Source organism: Amphiprion ocellaris, chromosome 19, assembly GCF_022539595.1.
Source record: "Amphiprion ocellaris isolate individual 3 ecotype Okinawa chromosome 19, ASM2253959v1, whole genome shotgun sequence".
Lineage (NCBI taxonomy): Eukaryota > Metazoa > Chordata > Actinopteri > Pomacentridae > Amphiprion > Amphiprion ocellaris.
The window spans coordinates 23,641,873-23,653,937 of record NC_072784.1 but is presented as its reverse complement, the minus strand read 5'-3'; the positions used below and the strand labels follow the sequence as shown (position 1 = coordinate 23,653,937).

Below are 12,065 nucleotides of genomic sequence, written 5' to 3'. Positions count from 1 at the left end.
TTAGAACACCATCCATCCATCCATTATCTACACACTGCTTAATCCTCAGTAGGGTCGCGGGGGACTGGAGTCTATCCCAGCTGACTTAGGGTGACGGCAGGGCCACCCTGGACAAGGTCACCAGTCTATCACAGGGTTACACATACACACAAACAATTACATTCACACCTATGGACAATTTAGAATTACCAATTAACCTCTGCATATTTTTTGGACTGTGGGACAAAGCCAGAGTACCTGGAGAAAGCCCTCACATGCACAGGGAGAACACACATACTCCGTGTAGAAAGATCCCAGGGACACCACTAAATATTGGAAGAAGAAAAAAATGAATAAATAATACATAGTTGGATAATTTTAGGATAATATGAAAAGAATTACTTTAGTATGTCTAATATCCTGGTTACGGCCTGCATACACACTTTGTCAGTGAATACATCTCTTCCTTTGATTTGTCTAGTTTTTGCCAAAGCTAACTGGGAACTACATAACAAAGGGCTACATAGAGATGACTAGCCCAAAGGTGAGGATTATTTTTTAGTTGATTGCTGTATTTGTGCTGTTCAAATAGCAATACAAAATAGTAAGTAAAGCTCATATCAGTGCCATCTAGATGAATTGAACAGCAGACAGAAAGCTTCAAGAGCAGATGGTTTACGATGGATGGCAGGAGGCCCATGTACTTCAAGGATTCATTGTTGCACAACATAAGGAAAATGCTGTAATTACTCACTCGGACAGCAGATGTGGCTGTGTCATTTCTCTGCAACATGTTGACAGTGCTCCAAAGAATTCAACAGAAAATATTTTCATTGAAGACACATTTATGTGTGGATTTAGCAGAATTTATTGGTGCTGCCAATAGCTCATCTCAATACAGCAAATTTGGTTTGTGGCACCATAACAGTCATGATTCCCTCAGAACATTACACAGTTACAATCATATTATTGTGAAAGAGTTTATACACCTTAGTGAAAGCTCATCTTTTTGTGTCATGCAACAACATTGAGCTTCAGGGTAATTTAAAAAAGAATAATTAAATGTATTTCTCTCTCTGCTTGTAGTATGTGCATGTAAATGGTGAGGTGTTCATTGACAGCAAGGAAATTGACTTGGACTGTACTTGCAGGTACTCCTCCCAATATTCAGGGCTACCATGGGCAGTTTGGAATTACCATAGTGGCCCAGGACAGAAAATTTCTTTTTTGCATGCAAGACTGTAGAGGTTAAGACTGGATCACCAAATTTCAGATTGTTACCAGTGGATCAATGCTGCCTCAAGAGTATGCTGGTAAACTGAAAAAGAAAGTCTTTGTCTGATAGTTTTTTTCTTTAGAAACTCTTATAAAAACTGAAGGTTAATGGAGAAAAGGACCTAAAGGTGAGACATCCTGACCAGTTACCATTCCAACAATGGCTCTTTTATTCTTCACCTACCACCATCCAGAACCTCACTTACATTATCTGCCGGACTCTATTCTTCTAGAGTCGCTCCTGAGTTCATGGATGTTGGCCTAACTCACTGATCTGCCATGCAATGTGACTTACATACTTAAAATAGGAGAACCACCCTGACCTGAATGGTCAAACACTATGTGAGCATTTACATGCGGACTAAAACTAAATAGACACAAGACTGTAATACATGAGTGAGGACCGGATGAGGGTTAGGAACAGTCACACATGTATGACTACAGTGATGTGAGTTTTTTTGTAACTGTCTAATGAAGAGCTCTAAAGAGCTGGAGTCAAGTAAACTATGTGAGTATGCACCTATCCCTCGTAAGTGCCACTGAGCAAAACACTGATTCTCTGCTGCACACAGTCATTTTTGGTGTCATATTCTAAACCGAGTAAGAAGGAATTTGTATGTTTGAATATGAAATATGGTTGCTATTAAAAGGGTAAATGCCATACTATCCTTTGGATTTTTTAAAATTGTAGTTAACTTTCTGTTACAAGAAAGAAATGCACATTAAAAGGGTAGGGAAACAAAAAACATCTGAACATCAAGATTGAAAAACAAAAAAAAAAAAACTGTCAGAATGTCGTAAGCACTATACAGAGAGATACTCCATTTATATAATTTCTTTGATGAAGCTGGAGTCTACCAAAGCAACAGTTATATAAAAAGAAGCCAATACTTCTTTCATGAAGAGCAAGTTAAATACTAAGTCATTATAATAAGGTACTAGTCAAAATGTTTTTAAGTAAACATGGCACTACAGTTGCTCTGGTGGAAAAAAAGTTTCTGGACATCCTTAAAATTGTACACAATCTCAAATATTGTCATGAAATATTTGTGGGAAAAATCTTTTTTGGTGTTTCAAAAGGTGTGGCTGCATTAGACAGACACAAACAAATACAAATGATATTGTTTGGTTTGACCACTGCTGCTGGAACTCCTGTGATGTCATCCAGTAGTTTTCCCTGCACATGCGGATCAGGATTTCTTGCTGAAGAAACCCTTGGATGCCTAGATCTTGTTTTGTCTTACAAGATGTTGGTTCGTCTGTATTTCTGCAGAGTGTAACCATCTGCTGAAGGACTGCATCTGCACTTCCTGGCTATGTGGTGGCAGCTGTACTCTTCCTGGCTGAGAATCTCTATCTTCAGGCGTATTTCCTGCCTTAGGTTCCTTGTTTTAGCCATTTTTGTTTCTGAAGAAATTTGACGTGCTGGCTTTATATAGACATGGCAACAAAAATTATTACAATTATTATTACAAAATACGACCTTCATTAGTGGATCACTGGTACCAAGATGACCCAATACTCTTTTCTTTTGTATTTTTATGGAACCAATCAATTTAAAGTTTTTAATGGCTTTTTTAGGATTTGTTTAGTATTTTGGCTGTGACTGTACAAAAATAAGTTGTACTTGAAGACCTAAGATTGATTCTTAATGCAATATTTCACAAATGCATGGGGTATCCAAAAACTTTATTCCACCATTATATATAGTTTTCATTTATATATTAAAGAATAGAAAATTAAAACAAATAATAAAGCAGCAGTTTAAAGAAGCAGACTACAGTTTACATAACAATAAAATAGAAAGATGAAAATGTACAATGGGTTTCACATACAATACTTTATGTAACTGTAGCTTGTATTCCTCACTCATGCTCTAATTTACCATCTAAAGTGCTATTTTCCTTTATTCAATTTATTTTTACATGCAAGAAGACGAGAATAGAAGAAGACAGAGGTATTTACAGCATAATTGACAAAACCTTGTTGCTTACAGTATGTTTGATCATCTGTTAAATAATTTCAGCAGACTAAAGAATATATATTATCATGAAGTGAGGTTGCATTTGGGATATCCAAGACTCAGCATAGTTTCTCTGTTATTGAAAAAAATACAATAATATTAATAAAAAGTTATTTTGTTACCCATGCATGACCCTTATCTCTGTAGATTTGTTTCAACTACTGCATACTAGCAATAATTTACATCTTCTTAAACTACTTAGTGCCTTTGTATGCAAAATGGCAACATCCATGGGCTTTTACTGTGTGTTGAAATAATACATATTCCCAAATGTCCATAGTTGAATCGTGATACACTATATTGCCAAAAGTATTCGCTCACCTGCCTTGACTCGCATATCAACATAAGTGACATCCGATTCCTAATCCATAGGGTTCAAAATGACGTCAGTCCACCCTTTGCAGCTATAACAGCTTCAACTCTTCTGGGAAGGCTGTCCACAAGGTTTAGGAGTGTGTTTATGGGAATTTTTGACCATTCTTCCAGAAGCGCATTTGTGAGGTCACACACTGATGTTGGACCAGAAGGCCTGGCTCTCAGTCTCCACTCTAATTCATCTCAAAGGTGTTCTATCGGGTTGAGGTCAGGACTCTGTGGAGGCCAGTCAAGTTCATCCACACCAGACTCTGTCATCCATGTCTTTATGGACCTTGCTTTGCGCACTGGTGCACAGTCATGTTGGAAGAGGAAGGGGCCAGCTCCAAACTGTTCCCACAAAGTTGGGAGCATGGACTTGTCCAAAATGTCTTGGTATGCTGAAGCATTCAGAGTTCCTTTCACTGGAACTAAGGGGCCAAGCCCAGCTCCTGAAAAACAACCCCATACCATAATCCCCTCCTCCACCAAACTTTACACTTGGCACAATGCAGTCCGACAAGTATCATTTTCCTGGCAACCACCAGACCCAGACTCGTCCATCAGATTGCCAGATGGAGAAGCGCGATTCATCACTCCAGAGAAGGCATCTCCACTGCTCTAGAGTCCAGTGGTGGCGTGCTTTACACCACTGCATCCCACGCTTTGCATTGCACTTGGTGATGTATGGCTTGGATGCAGCTGCTCGGCCATGGAAACCCATTCCATGAAGCTCTCTGCTGAAGCACTGTTCTGAGCTAATCTGAAGGCCACATGAAGTTTCAAGGTCTGTAGCGATTGACTCTGCAGAAAGTTGGCAACCTCTTCGCACTATGCGCCTCAGCATCCGCTGACCCCGCTCCGTCAGTTTACGTGGCCTACCACTTGGTGGCTGAGTTGCTGTCGTTCCCACACACTTCCACTTTCTTATAATACAGCTGACAGTTGACTGTGGAATATTTAGGAGCGAGGAAATGTCACGACTGGATTTGTTGCACAGGTGGCATCCTATCACAGTTCCACGCTGGAATTCACTGAGCTCCTGAGAGCGACCCATTCTTTCACAAATGTTTGTAAAAGCAGTCTTCATGCCTAGGTGCTTGATTTTATACACCTGTGGCCATGGAAGTGATTGGAACACCTGATTCTGATTATTTGGATGGGTGAGCGAATACTTTTGGCAATATAGCGTAGATGAATTTATGCTGGTGAGCTAAACTGGCTGAATGGAGCCTGTAAAATTACTGTTGTGAACACAAACATGGACAGAAAACACATCACTACAATCACAGGGTGAAACCTGAGGTGTGTTGTGCTTATCTTTGTCTTCTGGAAACTGTAATCTTGGGCTACATTCACAGGTACAGAAGGAGGTTGGTGCAGAAAAGCAGGACACGCATGATGAAGGAGGGCAGCAAGGTGTGTACAGGACAACAGATGCACGTTGTGTATGATGAGTCAAAGAAGTTGGAGAGTGGAGAAACAAAAGTTCAAGGTTTTTGCAAAGGTTTTATACCTCGCTAGAGTTGACTCCTCATCTCTTAGGCAATATATGAACACGTCCTGTATGAAGATGCCTCATCCACACACGTACATACATACAAATCCAAAGATTGACACAGGGTAGGCTTTTAAGATCTGCAGCAGCCAGCATCCTTCATCTCCGTGTTTACGTACTCTTGGAGCTTAAACTTCTCACTGGGATCCTTAATAGACCTGTGCTTCAGCTCCCTGAGAAAAAGGAAGAGGATAATGTAAGATGAAAGAATGTCAAACATATGACTCACAAATCATACAAAGAACTTGTAAGCACAATGTTTGTCTAAGGCAAGGGTGTCAAACTCATTTTGGTCCGGGGGCCGCATACGGCCTAGTTTGATCTCAAGGGGGCCGGACCAGTAAACTTATCGCGTAATTACTGAGAAGTAACAGTAAGTCTAATTTTTTCCGATGTTTTAATGCAAAGGAGAACAAGTACATTATAAAAATCTTTATATGTAATGAACTGTCCTTTAAAAAAATAGATTATGAACAACCAGAGATTAAAGTAAGTGCAATTTCAAAAACACTATGCCTCAGTTTAACATTTATTTGTGTGCATTGTGCATTACAACTGATCACAGGGATTGTACAATGGCACAACATATTTAGTCACAAGTATGTGGAACTTAAAAACATAGTCCTGGAATTTTAAGAAAATCTAACTCATCAAAATATTGAAATTTTTTGAAGTCCATTTTCCACATCTGGAAAGTAATTTTGAACACCTAAATTAACTCTGCACACCTTTAAATCTTAAGTAGCAGCTATTTCATACAGATAATTAAGAAAATAAAGTAGTCACCTGCCTTGTTTATGTATAAAATGTATACATAAAAAACTAAATACATAACATGGATGGCACACATTAGAAATAATATTCCACTCAACCAAACACTTTTGTAGTGAATCTGTTGACTAAGACTGAATTTCACAGTATTTACTAGAGCAAGTTTTCATTTAGTAACTGTTTTTTTCATTGTGCAAACAGTGTTTAAAACAGCATTTTACAGGATTTATTCCTGCTTTGTATTTGCTCCTGAAACTTGACATCTTTTAGCCTGCACAAGTGCATCAATATCAGGCATCATGTTGTGAGTAGCAGCCAATTTCAAAATGTCAGTGAAGTGCTTATGTGTGAGCTTTGTGCGCAGCTTTGTTTTATTAATGTTCATTACTGAGAAAACTTCCTCGCAAAGATAGGTCCTCCCAAACATGCACAACACTTTTGCAGCCAGTGCTGTTAATTTAGCGTAGCCTGGAAGGAGATGCTGATAAAATGTTTCCAAGCCCACAGAGGCAAATTTGTCCTTCAGTTCTACATCACACTGCAAATCAATTATTTCAAGTTGCATGTCGGAGGGCACATCGGAAGCTTTTACTGTGAATGGTGAGTGAAAAACGGTGAATTCTGTCTCGAGTTCGCTAAAGACCCGAAATCGTTTCTCAAACTCCCACAGCAATCCCGTAATCTTGTCTTTGTACTGTCTCATGTCAGCATTGATGCTGGCTGCACATACATCTCTAAGACAGGGGAAATGAGCAGTGTCACCACTTGCAAGCTGCGTCTCCCACAATGTGAGCGTCAACTTGAATGCACGTATGTTGTCATAATACTGGGTGACAATTTTTTTGCGCCCTTGTAACATTTTGTTCAGGTTATTCAAGTGCTCTGTAATATCAACCATAAATGCAAGGTCCCGCAGCCATTATGGGCTTTGTAATTCCACAACAAGTTCACCTTTTTTCTCCATGAACTGTCCGACGTCCTCACGAAGATCGAAGAAGCGCTTTAGCACAACACCTCGGCTTAGCCATCTTATTTGTCACTGAGAAGGCAGTCAAACTGACGATGATTCACACCTCTGGCTGTTCGGACAACCACCTCCATGACGTGATCCATTTTTAACGACTTACAGCACAATGCCTCCTGATGCAAAATACAGTGGAATGTCCAAAAACAACCCCCTCCATCTGCGGCTTGTACTTTGTCTTTAAACTTTGCCACAACACCCGCCTTTTTCCCGATCATTGATGGCGCACCATCTGTAGCCAGACTGACAGCGCGGGACCAGTCCACTCCAACCCTGTCCAGCGCACCAACGAGAGCGCAGAAAATGTCCTCGGCTGTTGTGGTGTCTAACATAGGCACCAACTCAGGAAACCTCTGTGACAGTCAAAGTCTCATCAACTCCACGAATGAATATGGCCAGTTGAGCGATATCCGTATTATCAGTGCTCTCATCAATTACAACAGAAAATGCCACAAATGACTCCACTTTGCGTTGGTTTGGTTGTCCAAATCCGTCGATAGTTCTGAAATCCCTTCTGCCACAGTATTCCTCGTCAGGCTAATGTTGGCAAAAGCTTGTCGCTTCTCAGGACACACGATTTCTGCAGCCTTCAGCATGCAACTTTTAACAAACTCCCCGTCAGAGACTCTGATGCTAATGCTATTTTGCTAGCAATTAGGTAGCTGGCTTTCACTGCAGCATCACTGACCTCATGGCTCTGGGTGAAAACAGACTGCTGTTTCCTCAAACCCACTAACAATTCATTTATCTTCTGTCTTCTCAGTTCTCCTTGCAAGTTGTATTTTTCGCCATGCCGAGTCTCATAGTGGTGCCGAAGATTAAATTCCTTGAGCACCGAAACTTGCTGCATTACACACCAGGCACACAGGTTTGTCAATCACCTCAGTGAACAAATAGGAATTGGTCCATTTTTCTTGGAAAAGTCTACACTCGATGTCCACTTCTCTCCTTTTTGACAAAGACATCTTGCTGATGAGTGTGTCAGGGCCAGCAGAAAAGCAGGTAAAATTCCAATAGACAAAATGCCGCTTACAGACCCGGATTCCGTATTGCTGCCATCTGCTGTAAGTTTTGAGTCACAGTGTTGTGTCATGTTGTCTACTCTGAATAAAACAGAGCGCCCCTAGCAGACAATATGGGAACTGCAGTTTTATCAAAAATGTAGTTCATAATTTTTAGGTATTTATTCATATTGTAGATTTATTCCACGGGCCAGATTGGACCCCATGGCGGGCCGGTACCGGCCCGTGGGCCGGATGTTTGACACCCCTGGTCTAAGGTATTACTTTAGAGATATAACACATGGAAACACTTAGTGCTGTTACTGTACGGTGTGTCAAAATATTGCATTTATTTGTTTTCAAAAAAAAAAAAGGTCAAGGTTCCTAATTTTCAGCCTCAACTTTCAATGTGAGGATCAGCTTAAAGGACTATAAAATGTACTCAGTGAATCTTCAGTTAAGATTCTTTTTTTGTAAAATATTTCAAATTTCAAATATACACTTGAATGACCAGCAAACTTACTTTTTGACATTAGACTACAGCCCTGTCTTTATACTGTCATATAAAAAAACAGAATATCATATTAAAATGACAAACCATGACCAACACAAATATATGCAGAGAGAATAATACTCACTTGGCCACAGCAGTAAAAGCCAGCTCTGCATTGAGACCTGACCTGGCACTGGTCTCCATGAAGGGAACTCCAAATTCCTGCAGTCAAGATAATGATAGTAATTCACCCTGATACCCCTATCAATACAGGTATGTATGAAAATTTGACACTTTTTGACAGGGTTATACTAAAAAAAGTTTGTCTGTTGGATGTATACATGCTTCACACCATCATAGTTGTTCTATTCACCAGTTTAGTCCAGATACTTCCATTAGTGATAAATTTGTCCTTGTGTTTTCCCTCTGCAGAAATTTATGTCAACCAAGAGTTGATAACTAATGATACTTTTTCCTTCCGCGCTTAGCCTTAAGTTAGTTAGTGCCGCTTTGTTGTTCCTACACTTGGAAAACATCTTTGGCTGTTTAGTGTTTGCTTTGTGAGCCGTGTTGTGATGTGGTGATAGGATTTTCAACCACATTAAAGTTCATCATAGAACCAATGGCAACAAAACTGGTAATTACTGACAAGGTGAATAAATGTTATGTAGCAGAAGTTCATACAACATTTATAGATGACAACCAATTAGGCACTAATCTATGGTGCAAATACTGATTATCAAATGTTTATTATCTACAAATATATCAGCCTTTTTCTGATTTAGCTTTTTTGTGTGTAAGTAATACATATTCTGCACATCAGAAACAAAACAGAAAATAAAGAGCAAGAGTGTCAATGAAAATTGATCTCTAGATCATTACACCTTTCATAATCCTCTCACCTTCCATAAAAATCCAGTCATATAAAATCCTAGGGAAAATTATATTAAAAGTAATTCTGCCCTAACTCATCACATTCAGAAACCAAGATTTTAAAACAACTTTGGATTATGTTGCATGCAGTTTGATCTATAATTTCTCAACTACTCAGTTATATAACTTAGCAAGTCTTTCACCATCCTCTCTCTTTACCACTCTGTCATGAGTGGCATCAGCCTGGTAAAACAGAAAAACAATGTCACATGTACCAGCCTTAAGCTGTATCATTAGTAAAGTCTACAACACACATCCACATTCTGAAATTTGCATACTTTTTGCCCACAGCTCATATTCAACCATTTTTTTTTTTTTTTTTTTTAAATTTTGATAGCAGATAATGAGTAAAGATTGGCTCTTAAGGATGCTAATTAATGGCTGACATACAGTGTAGAGGGACTGAAAGTAGACAGAACTCAGGCAGAGACATCTGTTCTTTGCTGAGAGGGAGAATACAAATGGCAGAAAAAATGTAATCCACTAATATTTGATAATTAGATTGACAGATATTAGTAGACACTTGACTGGAGGATTTCATAAAACTTAACATTTAAAGAAAAACTGAACTTTTTCTTTACATTCAGCTCTGTTTAATTGTTTCCTAACAGGAAGCTGCTACACAGGAACTTTGCCTAAATAAAGTAGTAAAATATTAGCAACAGTAGCAAGTAAACTAAGAATAAAAAAAAAAAACTTAAGCATTTTTAACATCTTTGCTAGTGACAAATTTCAGTGCCTTACCTTGTTTCCAAGCAGCATGAGCACCACATCCTGTTGGGCATATCCATGGATCTCAGTCAGCCAGGCCTGGTAAACACAAGACAAGGAAGAAAGAGGACATGCAGCTGTAACACAAACAGAAGAACATCATCAATTTAAAAATCTAAAAACTAACAATTTGGTGAAAGGGACAAGATGAAATGTGCCATACACATATTAGAAAAAAAAATCTTGTCTGGGACTTGAACATTAAATCTAATAACATGAAAAGGAGGAGGAAATGGAGAATGACTGTAGCTTTTAGATGATGAATATGTGTAAAGAAAGAAAAATTTGCAGCAAGATGAGACACAAATTAAGGCAAGGGCAAAGGGATAAAGAGTATTAAAGCAAGGGAGATCATGCAAGGAGGAGGAATGCTGTGAGAGTTACTGTAGCAAATATCATCATAAGTTTAATCAACACTGTCTGGTGCATTCTGTTTTAACGAGAGCATGTACACGGGACAGATAAAGCCTTGCAGTGGAACAACCAGCTTCTGACTATATGAGCTCTGACAGCAACTGAACCATCCATTCACTGTTAATAAGCAATTCATTAGCTCGCAAGAACACCGGCAAAATTTCTTGCTAAAATAATATCCCTCGTTTCAGGGCAAAGCCTAATTGTATCCACAGTGATTTACTCCACACTAAGGTTTCTGACAGGCTGGTGATCAATACACCATTTTTTAGCAGCACTGCTCCAGAGCTGTTTTACCCCTGACCGCTCCTCCGCAATTAATTCAGGTGATGACTTGCTGTTCGTAAAGGGATATCAATAGGGTCACCTCCAGCCAGAGGTCAAGTAACACGAGATAAGAGATGCAATGCATTGACACTGCCGCCTGTGTGTGTCAGCATGTGTCAGTTGAAGTATTTATTGCGAATACTCAGTGTGTGTTTTTTTGGTATCATGAATGCTATGCTGATAAATACTGAAATAAGACTGAAATAGCAGAGAATTTATTTTTTTTCTTGAACCACAACTTCCATTGTGTCTTTTGCTGTCCCCACTAAATTCTGAAGGTGCAAAAAAATACATCACAATCTTAGTGACAAATTCCATATTGCATCTCAGTGCAATATGGAACTAATCCACCATGTTTAAAACCTTCTTCCAGCCCCAGCCTGTCTTAATTCCCTGCTGTAGTCAAATCCGACCTCTAGAACTCTGTGCCTTTCCTCAGTCGGCTTCAATCCAACAGAAGGATGCAAGCCCTCTACAGACTCACGTAATTAGCACTGCATGGCCTTACTCTGTCATGATCCCTGCCCTAGCTCCTGCCCTTCCTCCTTTTCCCTCTTTTTCCTTCTTTCTCATTTCATTCCTCATCTGTTTATCTGTTTTGACCTGTCTGTCTCTTTGCCTCCCTCCTGTCTCTCTCTCCCTGTTCATTCGCCCTCTTGTTCTCCCTACTCACCTGCATGCACTCTTCTCTGGACAATACACACAGAAATAAACTCCACCAACATCTGGAGTGCATGGCACACATTATATCTGACACTACAGGTGTTTATAAAGTGCAGTAAAACCGGCACCGTTAAGAAAATAAACACTTACCGAACTATCAGTCCTTTCAGTGTCTGCTGGTAGAATCAGCCGAAGGTAGAAAACTGGCTGAAACAAGCCAACAGGCAGAAAAACTGTCTGTGGAAAATGTTGTGCTGCTTCACCGATAAATGAACCAACAGTGATCATATCAGAGTTAATCCAACAGAGCAGAGTTTATGGTGAATGAGTGTCTCGGCTGCTTCCTCCATAGGACCTGTCAGTCATTCCAGACCAGACCGTCAGTCAAGTAGCCACGCCCCTTGCCTTCGCAAAACTTTAAGGCTCTATATAAAATTCAGTATTGATTTATTTTAAGATCGGCCACCTGATCTCTCGTT

At 39.5% G+C, this 12,065-nt stretch overlaps 1 protein-coding gene across 2 annotated transcripts in view; it reads right to left on the bottom strand.

The window, feature by feature from the left end:
• Positions 1-804: 804 nt before the first annotated feature.
• Positions 805-12,065, bottom strand: part of LOC111573825 (ras-related protein Rab-26-like) — a 63,273-nt gene continuing 52,012 nt past the window's right edge. For both annotated transcript variants that reach the window (XM_035951848.2, XM_035951849.2), the window contains 3 exons: positions 10,156-10,221; positions 8,624-8,700; positions 805-5,362 (listed from right to left, as the gene is read on the bottom strand). In XM_035951848.2, the coding sequence (XP_035807741.2) occupies positions 5,263-5,362; positions 8,624-8,700; positions 10,156-10,221 (243 nt within the window). In that variant the 3' untranslated portion in view covers positions 805-5,262. The remainder of the gene's footprint in view (positions 5,363-8,623; positions 8,701-10,155; positions 10,222-12,065) is intronic.